The following is a 14,377-nucleotide window of genomic DNA, read 5'->3' as shown; positions in this document are numbered from 1 at the left end:
GCTACACAGGGAATTACTGCGCAACTTGAAAAAAATATCATTTCTTGTGAAGACACAGTCTATCATACTCTCGTTATCAGAAATACGGCTAAACAGAGCTATGGACTCTGACACCAAACATCTTGCATTAGCCCTACTCAAAAATGGCGGTAGCAAAAGAATCCTGGGCCATAGGTCGGTTGTAACCCGGAAGTACTCTTCTAAAGGAGGGGGGCGGGGAAGCAATCCGGAAGTCGATGTAATGAAGAGGTGCCACTTGGCGGCCATGGCAGCTGTAGTATCCGTGGCTTTGGGTCAAGGCCCGGCGGAATGGAGTAATATGGGCAGCATCGGATATAGGGCAGAGACAGCTTTGTATCAGCTTCGCTGCTGAACCCCTGAGCCCATCGTTAGAGAGCTGCAGGACTCTTTCCTATTTTAGACTCGGAGGAGAGTTTCCCGGGACTGGTGGGCTGGTCCCAGCCTAAGGGGGACTGCCCCAGGGACGTAGGGGCACAGGGAGAAAGAACAAGTTTGCTTGGATTTTCCTCCTTTTCCACCTGGGACGTTGTCTGTGGAGGGAGTGGACTGATTTTTCCACCATCCCGCGACTGAAGAAATCTCCCGCATACCTTTAACTGCTAACCGTAGGGAATCCAATGACTGGCCTCTGAAAACGCAGGGGCTGGCACCTGAGATTGCTGAAAGTTCTCTCTGGTGCTAAGATCAGCAAAAGGGGGCTATTTCCAGGTGCGTTCCAGAGAAAGGGGTTTCGTGAACACATCTGCTGGTGGGGAGGACAAAGAACTGGCAAGTCCACTTGTTCTCTTGGAATCACCACACGCGTTTAAGGACCTCCGGACCCTTTGAAGCCACTGAAAATTTGTAGTCTGGTGGCTGTGGGTAAATAAAGGAGGACAGAATGGATGATTTCATCTCCATTAGTCTGCTGTCTCTGGCTATGTTGGTGGGATGTTACGTGGCTGGAATCGTTCCCTTGGCTGTTAATTTCTCTGAGGTAAGAAATTCTCAAATTTCTTTTTTTTTTAATATTTTATTTATTTATTTGACAGAGATCACAAGTAGGCAGAGGGGCAGGCAGAGAGAGGAGGAAGCAGGCTCCCCGAGGAGCAGAGAGCCCGATGTGGGGCTCTATCCCAGGACTCCAGGATCATGACCTGAGCCGAAGGCAGAGGCTTCAACCCGCTGAGCAACCCAGGCGCCCCAAAATTCTCATTTCTGTCAGCTGTTAGGATGGCTGTTGGGAAGTAGTGACGGTTGTAAAGGGAAAATGCTTTCTCAATATCAGAGCTGAAAGTCTTGCTAAGGAAGGCTATCTTTAAAAGATGCATAGCTTTTCATAATAGAAACTAATCTCATTTTAAGCTCTAGAGTCCTTAACGTGGAGTGGGTGAATCCACTGACGATCCTGGGGTACTATGAACCTTGTGAAATTGCATACAAAAATTTAGGGCTCTGTGCGTTTTCCTGGAAAGAGGTACCATAACATTCTTTTGATTCCCAGAGGTTCCAAGGAATCGAAGTTCTGGATTGCTATCAAGAAACATAAATGGAGAATATTATTTGTCCATATGCGTAGAAATGAGTATAGCTCCTCTTTTTGAGAAAATGAAGCATAGTTTTTGGGGGGAAAGGTAGTTTTTTGGATTAGAATCCAAAAAAGCTTTCTGGTGATTTGAATTTTTTTTTTTAAAGATTTTATTTATTTGACAGATCACAAGTAGGCAGAGAGAGAGAGAGAGAGAGGAGGAATCAGGCTCCCCACTGAGCAGAGAGCCCGATGTGGGACTCGATCCCAGGACCCTGAGATCATGACCTGAGCTAAAGGCAGAGGCTTTAACCCACTGAGCCACCCAGGTGCCCCTGGTGATTTGAATTTTTTGTATTAGAATAAAGATAAGAAAAAAGCTAAATTAGATTGCTCCTAACTCACATTTCCTTTTAAGGAAGCATTGGAATGCATATTTGAAGTTGTTTCAAATCTTTGCTTAGAAATGAATTTTGTGTGAATGTGTTTTGACATTTGGGTCAATTTGTTCATTTGTCATTACTTGAACAAACAATGAACAGACATTAACTAGTGCAGAGAAAAGATGAAAGCAGTGAAAATGCAGATAAGTTCTTCATAAAGACTTCGTAGCATGCACAGTGCTTAAAAGATTTAGGGAGAAAAACTACTACATTTGGAGGGAACAGGATTTCATGAGTATCTTAGGGTTCTGCAGAAAAATAGGCCCAGTTTCACCACCATGAAAGAGCTTCATGAAAGAGCAAACTGGTAGTCCTACCTAAACAAGCCCACAGGCTTATTTTGTTAGAGTAAGTGGCAGAATATTCATTTTTATTATTGTTACTGATTTTTGTCTGCATTTTCTCAAGACAACAGTTGGCTAGAGCTGAGGTAGCAGTAGATTGTCACAGTCCTCCTTGGATGTTGAAGCCTACTTCACTTATTTCGGCCACCTATCCAGTACTTTGTGAGCCTGCTTTATTTGGACATGAACTGTATTTTCTTATAACTGCATTAAAATTTAATTGACCTTATTGGGGCTGACATTTGTGAGATTTAAGTTGGTTTGTATATTTAAAAACTGATTGAGGTAACTTTGATCACAAATTATAACTGATTCAAATTAGAAATCAACAAACATTTTATTTCTATAAAATGCTTAGAACTTTTCCAATTTCAGTGTTTTCTTGAACTATCTTGAGTGATTTTTGCAATATGGAGGTATCTGCTATATTCTTTTTCACTGAGAACAAAGCTAAACTTGTTAAGGAGGCCAAATATACATGCGTGGTATAATTAACCAAGGCATTAATAAAGATAATCAGTATGACATGTCATTTATGGCTGTCTGAATTGATGGTCAAGTGATCTTTTCTATCTGTAGGCCTTAAAATGCTATAAATCACATTCAAAATATCTGTTTATTATAACAGCAGGAACAGTGCATTTTGAGCTCTTAGAATAAAAATGGAAGTTATATATAACGTAGACATCAACTTAGAATTCAACCAATGTTTTCTTTCTTCTGGTAATTAAACATTTTTTCTAGCTAGATTATACTATTATTAATTGATGTAACATAAAACTAGTGAGATGATTTTGTAAAAAGTAAACTTCATTCATGGGGGCTGCTGGGAAGCACAGTTTCTGCCTTTAGAACAGTTTCTACCCCAAGCTCCTCCATTGGCTAAACTACTTAACTTTTTAAGGAAATCTGGCTTTTCTTAGGGACTAGTGTTATTATAAATAAAGAGACCAATCTAATTTATTTTGCAGTTCACTTTCATGTATATGAAAAGATATGCTATTTATTCATGTTCTTAATCTAGCTGCTGTTTTGTCACTCAATACTTTTTTCCCTCAGAATTTCCCAGAGGCAGGAATAAGAGTTCAAAAAACCATTAATTATGGCAGGATTAGTATTTAGAAATCAGTTAAAATTAAGTGACCCAAAAATTGCTGTAGCAGTTGGTGCCTACCTGCTATACCTGACCCTCAAGAGGTTTACGTGACATTGGTCTCTCAGTGACTTTCTTCAACGTTCCTTGTCCCCAAATCAACTTTCTTGATGCTTTTGTAACTTCTTCCTTGCTTTTTGACCTAGTGACTTTGCCTTTATGCCTAAATGATTTCTTTCTTTTTTTTTTTTTTTTTAAAGATTTTATTTATTTATTTGACACACAGAGATCACAAGCAGGCGGAGAGGCAGGCAGAGAGTGAGAGTGGGAAGCAGGCTCCCTGCAGAGCAGAGAGCCCGATGTGGGGCTCGATCCCAGGACCCTGAGATCATGACCTGAGCTGAAGGCAGAGGCCCAACCCACTGAGCCACCCAGGCGCCCCTGCCTAAATGATTTCTGAAACAAAGAAAAGAAATCTCTGATTCTTGAAAGCACTTATGAGTAACTGATAATCAAGATGCTCTCTTCTTCAGTCTATGGGAAGGAGGAAAACTGAACTTGTAAAGGAGGTCAAAGCATACCTCACACCAAGGAAGTCCCGTGTGGTAAAGGAGTTGGAACCACTAGCTTAGCATTATCTTACAATGTTAGATTCAGTTAGTAATGAGCAGTTGTCTTTGACTCTAAAGGAAAAAGCTACCTAAGTAGGTTGAGAGCCTACAACTTAACATTACCTAGAATTAACCCCACTTAGCAGGAACTCTGATTAATGAATGAAGTTAAAATGTAAACCGTGACCAAAGTGGTTGTAGATTGATTATCTGAGGATTGTTACTTACATGGGCATATCTCCTCTTTGCCACAGAGCTGGTAACAGAGAGCAAGCTGTTTGCGCCAGAGATCTAGGGCAGTGTTCCTCCAACTATCTGGTAAATGACTAGCTCTTGTTTTTGTTTAATTTCCATTCCATTGCAGACCAATATATTTATAAAAATTAAATACTAAGAAAATGAAGTGAAAAAATACAAAATATAAACTCAAATGTAGTGTTATTATTTTTTAAGATTTTATTTATTTATTTGACAGAGATAACAATTAGGCAGGGAGGCAGGTGTGGAGGTGGGGGTGAGGTAGCAGGCTCCCTGCTGAGCAGAGAGCTCAGTGTGGGTCTCAGTCCCAGGATCCCGAGATCATGACCTGAGGCTAAGGCAGAGGCTTAACCCATTGATCCACCAGGTACCCGTGTTATTATATTACTAGACATACTCTTATATGTCTGTTACTCCTCTAATTGTAATATTCATATTCTATGAAATTTTTTGAAGACTTTGTCTCAGTTTCATACTTTCCTTGTTGCAGACCAGTTTGGATTATAATGCCACATTCTTCATGTGTTAAAATAGTATGGACCCATAGGTATGCAGATGAAAGTAGTGCTGCTCTTACTTCAATAAAGAATTCAAGATACTAGTAATGCACGAATCTTCCAGGAACTGTCTGGGACAGGTAGTGTAGTTCAAAATCAGTGTCGCTATTTGAGCAAGCTATTTAACATCAAAATCTCTTCTTTTAAATAACCTTATAGGATTGTTGTGAGGATGTAATGAATTAATATGCATGCAAGACTATATTCTAGAATGTAATAAGAACTTTAGAAAATCTTGAGGATTATTCTCCTTACTAATTATGAAAACTTTAAGATTTTCATTTTTAGAACTTTGTTCAAAATTATAATTTTTAAGCCTCTATTTTGGAACAGACTTCTAATAATGGGTAAACTCCTCCATTTCCCTCTCCAGTTACTAGAAACTTCTCAACAGGTTGGGATCTGAAAGGTCTTGTTTGGCAGTTGGCATTCCTTTTCGCCATGAATGTTCCATTTTGAGAGACCAAGCCTTCTCCTCTAGTCTCCCTGCCTTATAGTATTTTTATTTGTATTTACCTTTCTTTTCTTCATTTATTTTCATTTTAAGCCTTGTTTTGTTTTTCATGTGTTAAAAAGTTTTGTTTTGTGTCTAACCATGATAACTGACTCATTCAGTAATAGATATCTTTAAGGCTTTGAGTTACCAACAAATCAGACAATTGTGTCTGAAGAACAGATTTGTTCAGTTAGTACCCTCTTTTCTGACAATTGGTTCTTTTTGAAATAAATGTGATAAAGTTGCATTTTTCAGGGCTTTTGCATTGGATGTTAAAGTTTTATTCTCTTCAGGTAGTGTAACAGATATTAATGTTGTGCCTGTTGGGAATTTCATTTCTAAATTCAAGCATTTTACACTTTGCATTCTAATTTACCCATGTCTGGAAAGCAATCAGTAATTTTGCCTTTCCTCAGATTATTTTTTTTTTAAGATTTTATTTATTTTATATAGAGAGACACAGTGAGAGATGGAACACAAGCAGGGGGAGTGGGAGAGGGAGAAGCAGGCTTCCTGCTGAGCAAGAAGCCCCATGTGGGGCTCCATCCCAGGACCCTGGGATCATGACCTGACCCGAAGGCAGACGCTTAATGACTGAGCCACCCAGGCACCCCAGATTGTTGTTTTATAAGGTTATTGTTTCAATAAGTATCTTTGCTAGATAAAAGTATTTAGATCAGACAAAATCTGATTGAATATTTTCCTGAAAAACGTTCTTTTCCTTAGGATAGTCTATGGATAAGTGTTACTGAAACTTACCTGTTTAATAATACTAATAATAGTTAATGCTTATTGAGCGCCTTCTGTGTAGTGCCAGGCACTGATGTGCATTGTCTTATTTAATCTTTAGGAGACTGAGGTAGATACTGTTAAACCTCACTTTACAGATGTGCACACTCCTGCTGAGAGAGTGTGGTAGACACTGGTAGAGATGGGATTTGAAACTAAGTCAGTTTGGATTACTAGTCCAAAGCACTTGACTGTTAGGTGATATTTCTTTTTCTGATGACTCGTGTAAAGAAGGATGAAAATACCATGTATCTAAATTGGCACCTTAGCTCCCCAAATTAAGAATGTCTTAACACCACTAACATTATCTTCATTAGCTCCCCAAATTAGAAATATCTTTCACATCACTGACATTTGACCTTCCACAGTAAACCTCCTATCTTGTGTTTTGTAGTGTAGAATTGAAACTACAGAGATAAACCATCTTCAGATCGCACTAAAATGTTTAAGAAAGAATGGATTTTGTCTTAGATGCCCTTTAAATCGACGCCTGCCAAGTTAGAATCTGAAGCAGTTCCCATTTTGAACTATCCAAAATTAATTTCATACTTGATGTCTTCATAGTCAAGTCAGTTCTAAATTGTGATGTTCAAGAATTCACATCCTTTTTGAGGGAAGAAGACCTGAAATGGATTCTGAAATGCTTCTATATGTGACAGGCTTAACCTTTCCTCTAATTGCAGAAGAAGTGCAACTTTGTTGAATGCTGACAAGGTTTAAGATCCTCTATAGCTCAGTTTGGAATTCTGGGTAACAAGTCGTAATACTGTGTAAATACAGGTATTTCTTAAAACCTTTGACAGAATTCTAGAATGTTGAATGTCTAATTTTATTAAAATGAAATAAAATAGAAATAGTATCAGTTACTCTGGAAATTCTCTGCCCCAGTTAAATGGATTTTTAAGTGATGATGTCTTATGGTTAACTACTAGATAAGTACATCATACTATCTATTGCAAGCCCTGTATTTCTCTGGGGGTCAGTTTTCTAGTAACCAAAAAATTATACCCTGGCTTTTGCACCTTGTATGTTTCTTTCATGAGTTCTTCATGCATTGGACAAGGGCAAATTGGGAAAACAAGATGGGTGCTAAAAGCAAAAAATGAAACAATGAAATGGGTTTTGTAGTGAAGCAGTTTAACATTACATTTAAGAGTATAGATTCTGGGATGAACCTAGAGGGTATTATGCTAAGTGAAATAAGTCTGTCAGAGGAAGACAAATACTGTATGATTTCACTCATGTGGAATTTAAGAAACAACATGAATATAGGGGAAAAGAAGGAAAAACAAAACAAGATGAAAATAGGTAGTCAAACCATAAGAGGCACTGAACTCTAGGAGACAAACTGAGGGTTGCTGGAGGGGAGGTAGGTGGGAGTAGGGGTAATTGGATGATGAACATTAAGGAGGGCACTTGATGTAATGAGTGTGATATGCAACTGATGAATCACTAAATTCTACCCTTGAAACTAGTAATACACTATATGTTAACGAAATTGAATTTAAGAAATTGAATTGAAGAAGAGTATAGATTCTGGAGCTAAATTACGTAGATTCAGATTGTGGCTCTGCCATTTGCTGCCTGTTGTTAGCTTGGGTAAATTACTTGAACTTTTGTAAAGTGAAGATAATAGAAGTATCTATCTCGTAGGATTGTTTTGGGGATTCAATGAATTGATATATGTGAAATGATTATAATAGAACATTCTTGGCATAGTAAATACTTAATAAATATTAGTTATTATAATAGAGATGAAGGAGAATATTGGTAGCACCTTTTTTGTGTAGAACTTGTCCATCCAGAAGCTTCGTTAATCTACAGCACTAGAAAAGTGTGTGAGTAGCTAAATAGGTAGCCTGAAGAGCAAGCATTTTACTTGCTCTCTTCTGTTCTTGGGTGTCACTTGGCTTCTGTGTCTTTTTTTGGTAATTCTAGTAGGTTAGTGTGTCCGTTATCAATTTATTACCTTTCAGCTCCAAATTTATTCTTCATTGACTACTCTGCAGAAACAGATCTGGCCCCTTTAAGTATTTTTCCTTTGCCAGTTGGCACAGTTAGGATACTGGAGAGAAATTGTAAGAGGAAGGGTGTTTCCTTCTTGGTCCATGTTTGCTCCTGGGCAACGACTCGGGCGACAATTCTTAGAGCACAGGCAGCCAGCCTCCCCAGTGCCCAGCGTCCCCGGTGCAGCCTTCTGCACATACACGTTTGGCTTCTCCGGCCTCCAGGTAGGCTTCTCCAGGGCCCAGCTCCTGCACTGCAGGCAAGTTTTCAAGCCGGAGGCTCCTGCTACACACATACTTCTCCAGCACCCACCAGTCAGTAGTTCTCACTGGCACCACCCTGCCTTGGGTAGTTTTATAGGATAGGAGAGTCTCTCCTTGTAAGACACTTTCCCAGCAGCCAAGAGTACAGATTTCTAGCAAGTTTCACCAGTGTGGCACCACAGAAACTTTTCTGCCTCTAATATTGTGCTTTATAATCAATATAGATTTGATCTTCCTGTTTCTGGCACAGAGGTCCTAAAACCCTGGAACTTCCAAAGTGATGAGAGCCATAAAGATGTCTTTTGCCTTGTGAATGAGATGATTTTTAGAATGCCCCTAGGTAACCTAAGGTTGGAGGCTGGTTGCCAGGAGAACCAACCATGTGATTGGAAGGTTGGAACCTTCATTCCCAACCTGGAAGGGAGAGGGCCAGGAGGTTAAATCAATTGCCAATGGCCAGTGGTTTATTCAGTCCTGCCTAAGCCTTCATAGAAACCCAGAAAGATAGGGATCAGAGAACTTCTAGGTTGATGAACACATGGAGATGCTGGGAGAGTTTTATGCCTGGAGGGGGCCTGGAAGCTCTGTGCCCTTTCCCCATACCTGGCCCTGTGCAACTCTTCTATTCGGCTGTATCTGAATTATACCTTTTCATAATAAACCAATTAATTAATCTGATAAGTAAAATGTTTCTTTGAGTTCTCTGAGCCACTGTAGCAGATTAATCAAACCCAAGGAAAGGTCAGAAACATAGGTGACGATCTGGACTTGCACTGGTGTCTGGATGTAGGTGGGGTGCAGGGGCACCTGAGCACCTGGCTCCAAGGGGGAGGGGTCCCAGACACACTAGGATTGGCCACTAGCTGCTGACAAAATCTGAAGGCAGAGAGATGAGTAATTGTGAAACGAGAAAAGAGTTTATGTCAGTGAGGTTAACACCAAGATGGCAACTGGACTAAAGTCTCAAAGAGGTTTTTCCAAAGTACTGAAAATATTTCCAGGTTTATATGAGGAAAATGTGGCGCAAAGCTCAGTGGGTGCGTGCAGGTGGGCAGTAGCCAGGTCAGTCATTGCCTTGGGGTCAGTTACACAGGGTCTTACTGCCTCAGGGCAGCCATTACTGTTTCAGGGGGTAGTTTTGTTTCCTTTGGGGGATGCTTTGCCTCTAGGGTCTTTTGCCACAGGTGAGAGATAAGCTGGAAAGAAGAACTTGGTAAGTTAGAAAGGTCGAGGTGAAAATGGAGGCAGTTGAAGTTCTCTTTTATAAAGGTGGGGGGCAGTCTCATAGGATCGAACCCTTAACCTGTAGGATCTAATGTCTCCAAGTAGATAGTATTAGAATTAAGTTGGATTGTGGTTCACCCAGCTGATGTCCCAGCATTGCTTGGTGTGGGGACCCCCCCACCCCCACCCCACACACATCAGAATTGGTCCTAAAACCTTTTACTGCTCTTCATTGAGTCCCAGGCATGCCCTTTCAGCAGGGTTTAGATCTCCGCACACATAAGACCTCTTCTTTGACCACTCTTACTTCAGTCCTACAGTAGGCGCTCCTCCTTTTATCTGCTATTCTTAAGAGTTTGGTCCTATTAATTTCTTATTATTCTGTCCTCTGTTTTAAACTTCCTCTGTTCAAATTATGATTTTTCTTTCTTGATTGGACCCTGACTAATACAATAGGTAATAGGTCATAAAAGTCAATAACTGCTAAGGCTGAACAGTGAATCAGGCCTGGAGTAAGATAAAAACACTTCAAGTGCCATGATACATGGTAGCTGACCTTGAGTGTCAGTGCCTGGGAGTCATGAGGGAGTGGCAAGAACTGTGGTCATCTGAACAACCTGTGTCATTGGACGACCTAAGTCTTGGTGTGGCCAAATCATCCCACTTTTCAGAAGCTGGAAATCGGGGTTTTTACATGAAATATTCTGAATTTTACATTTTGGCTCTAAATCACATATTTTTAGATCACTGTGTGGGCCAGACAACCCATGTTTATGAATTGCCAGTCTATAACTCTGGGCTAGACTGGTTTCTAAGCCCTTTGAAAACTAGAAACAGCGGGGTGCCTGGGTGGCTCAGTGGATTAAGCCTCTGCCTTCAGCTCAGGTCATGATCTCAGGGTCCTGGGATGAAGCCCCACATCGGGCTCTCTGCTCAGCAGGGAGCCTGCTTCCCCTCTCTCTGCCTGCCTCTCTGCCTACTTGTGATCTCTCTCTCTCTCTGTCAAATAAATAAATAATCTTTAAAAAAAAAAGAAAGAAAGACTAGCTTAGGCATAAAAAGAGAAAAGAAAAGTAGAAACAGCAAACCAGAAGGGTTGGGGGAAGCAAGTAGGGAAAATACATCACAACATGACAAGAGGGGGAGACTAGAAAACATTTCAAATTATTACAGAACATCGAAGTGCAGTTGTTAGAACCACTTAATAAAGGGGAAAACATCTCCAAGTATACATTATTAAGGGCATTGTGCTCTCTAATCCAACCACAGTATAATAATTAATAATAATAACAGCTGCAGTGTTAATTTATGTGTCAAGATCTTTGTTGATTTTAACAGTAACCTTGAGGGTGAAGAATTCTTATCCTGTTTATGGATGAGGAAACTAAGTTCAGACTGAGTTTACTAAATTCAAAACCGCTATTTATACAGCCTCTAAATAAATGAACAAATAAAAAAAAAGCTTGGCTGTATAATAGAGGCTCTTTGTGAAAATTTAGAAAATATGTTCATCTATAAAAGGAAAATAAAATCATCTACTCTCTCACTGTCCAGTGAGAATTGCTAGTAACATTTTTTATATCTTTCCATTCTTTTTTTTTTTCTATTTGCTTTTTTAATGTGGTTAATTATGTGGCTTATGTATAATTTTACGTTCTCCCTTCTTTTACCTGGTAGTATAACATAGGCATTTTCTTTTATTACTAAAAATGTATTCTAGGCACTTTTTAATGTTTCATTACACTCAGTTATTTTATGCATAGAAGTTCTTTTTATGTATTTAACTTGTTCTCACATTTTTGCTATGATAATAGTTTTGAATGAATGTTTTTGTGTCTAATGCTATGAACATATTTCAGATTATGTCCTTAGGAGTAGAATGACAAGATCAAAGGAAATAAATGTTCTTAAGAAGGTTCTCAATCTGTTTTATGAAGTTTTTTTTTAATGCATTTTTTCCAACAAATGCAAATGACATAGTCTCACAAACGTTGAATACTAAGTTTTATTTGTTTTTAAAGATTTTATTTATTTATCTGATGGAGAGAGAGAGAGAGAGCATACAAGCAGAGGGAACAGCTGGCAGAGGGAGAGGGAGAAGCAGGCTCCGGCTGAGGAGGGAGCCGAGTATGGGACTCTATCCTAGAACCCAAGGATCATGACCTGATCCGAAGGCAGATGCTTTACTGACTGAGCCACCCAGGCATTCTGAATACTAGGTTTTTAAGCTTCGCTAATTTGATAAAGGAAAAAAAATTTAGGCGGGGTGGGACAGAGGGAGGGAGAGAATCTTAAACAGGCTCTATGCGTAGCATGAGCCCCATGTGGGGCTCAGTCTCACAACCCTGAGATCACGACTTGAGCCAAAATCAAGAGTTGGATGCTTAACTGAGTGAGGAACCCCAGAGTCCTGAGGAAAATGTATTTTTATTATTTTAATTTTCTCAAGTCAATTAAACATCTTACATATTAATAATACAGTATGTATTTCCAGTGTTTTCCCAGGGGGTTTTTGTTTGTGTTTGTTTTTGTAGTCACACTGAACCACCATAAAGGGGATTTCCATTTATGCTTAGCTCTTTTATGTTTGAAAAAACGCTTTAAAAAAAATCAGTCTTGTTTTCCAAAATTGGAGGAAGTGGCATTAATAGAGTATTGCTTATTATTATCTCTAAGTCAAAAGAATTAAGAAAGGGGAAGCCTGTATGCCACTGGAAAAATGGCAAATATTAGAGCATTGTTTGCTGAATTTTTATCCCAAGTATCTGGGGCTTGATTTGTTATTCTTATGAAGAAGGGGCTTAGGAAGCCCTTTCTGCAAGCTGCTAATGATGTTAAAAATAAGTGATAATGAGCGTTGCTCTGTGCTAAGTGTGCTGATGTCCTACTCCTGCATGATAATAGCAGTGTGGTGTGGTCGTACACCTCACAGAGGAGGACACTGAACTTACTCAGGGTCACTGCTGCAACTTAGAGGCAGGAAATTTTGGGGCATCTTGTCTCAGTTGTCGGGTCTTGAAGAGCAAGTTAGTATTTGAGTTTTCTTCATTACCTGTTCCTGACAGTTAATAGCAGGTACTTTACCAGTTAAATTGGCATAGGAAGTATCGCCTTGAAGTAGATTTGTTTGTAAGAATATGGAGATGGCCTTTGTTGCTTGAACAAGAGTTACTGTGGACCTTAGGATATTTCATCTCTCAGTGCCTTGAACTTTGAAGGAGCAGTCTTTTTTTTTTTTTCTTCAAGATTTGTATTTTGATTTGTCAGAGAGAGAGAGAGCTGAGCAGAGAGCGTGATGCGGAGCTCAATCCCAGGACCCTGAGATCATGACCTGAGCCAAAGGCAGAGGCTTAACCTACTGAGCCACCCAGGCACCCAAATACAAGCTGTTTTAATTAATACATCTGGTCAGTCCTTTGGCTCAGTCAAACTGCAGCTGTGAAACCATAGAATGAAATACTGGTTAACGGCATTGCATAGTCCATGCTTCTCTTGAGCAAATATTGTCATTTCTCTGACAGAAACTATTGCTTTGGGAACCCCATTTTCATCTTGAACCACACTTGGAATTTGTAGTTCTTCATTCAGATACATCCTTATAGTGACTTACCATAAGCAAAGGAGAGAACCTGTCAGCATTTTAACATTGACATATGCACAGTTATGAGATTGAATCCCAAGTTGTGAAACTGTGAAAAAAAATACAGCTATGCAAATAACACAGAACCACATCTTAGTGCTTGAAATAAATCAGATTGCATCTAAAATAATTTAGGTAGTTAATAAAGTTGTATAAAATAAAAATAGAAACTACAACCTGTGACAGTAATGCTTATCTTTTGAGAACGGATTCTTTTTGTCATTACAAGTGGTACCTCTGTAATATTAGTCCCCCTGAGAAGGTTAGTAGACATTTACCTAGCTCATAAAAGTTACGGGGCATGAATAATCTTCATAGTGCTTCTTTGAAGATTGAAGTAGTAACTGAGCAATGTTCTGAGCTCCTTGGGAAGAAAAAAATAGATGTCATTTAAGATATTTGCAATAATGAGACAAATGACAGCACTGCTTCACGTTTACTGTAGTGGAATCCCATTGTGGTTCTTTATTATATGTACTTGAATAGACCTTGAGCTAAAGCATAAATTCCAAAGCAGCTCACCACTGAAAATTCTTGATATGATTACACTTATAAGGAATATGTTAGGGCTATTTCCCAGGTATAAAGTGGTTCCACTACGTTTGTGTATCTATTGATACTAGAGCCAGTGAAATGGGGGGGTACCATGTCCCTAGTGCCTTTGTGTGGTGCTGGGCATTTAATTCATTCTTTCAGTAAATATTTAGGGAGAATTTGTTATATGCCAGTTTCTGTCCTATAAAGTGTTGAGCATTGAGCAGTAAATTAAAAACAAAAATCTCTTTTCCTTCATGGAACTTACAATTTTGGGGTAAGGAAAAACATAGTATTCAGTGGATGTTTTGCTTCACTTGGTAAATATATGTGCTTTACTTAATTTCAGAAGGAACTAAAACATAATGTAGTAATTTTAGCTCTCACTGTCTTTTCTCCAAGGAGGTTTTATAAAACTAGATGATTAACTCACGTTTACCTGGATCTCTCACAGTTTCTCAAATTCTTTGTTTCTAATATGTTTATAGTATTATAATACAGATCTCATGTTTACACTGAAGGTCAGGGGTTTCCAGGCTTTTGGGTTTCACAGACCAGTAGTATTTTTGAAATTAGGGGAAATTGACACA

At 39.2% G+C, this 14,377-nt stretch overlaps 1 protein-coding gene across 1 annotated transcript in view; it reads left to right on the top strand.

The window, feature by feature from the left end:
• Nucleotides 1–243: 243 nt before the first annotated feature.
• The window catches only part of SLC39A9 (solute carrier family 39 member 9), a 51,363-nt gene continuing 37,229 nt past the window's right edge, over nucleotides 244–14,377 (top strand). The window contains exon 1 of the mRNA XM_032849400.1: nucleotides 244–997. Coding sequence (XP_032705291.1) covers nucleotides 902–997 — 96 coding nt within the window. The 5' untranslated portion in view covers nucleotides 244–901. The remainder of the gene's footprint in view (nucleotides 998–14,377) is intronic.

Source organism: Lontra canadensis, unplaced genomic scaffold (genome assembly GCF_010015895.1).
Source record: "Lontra canadensis isolate GAN:19392208 unplaced genomic scaffold, GSC_riverotter_1.0 scaffold227, whole genome shotgun sequence".
Taxonomy (NCBI): domain Eukaryota; kingdom Metazoa; phylum Chordata; class Mammalia; order Carnivora; family Mustelidae; genus Lontra; species Lontra canadensis.
This window is presented reverse-complemented; position numbering and strand designations above follow the sequence as displayed.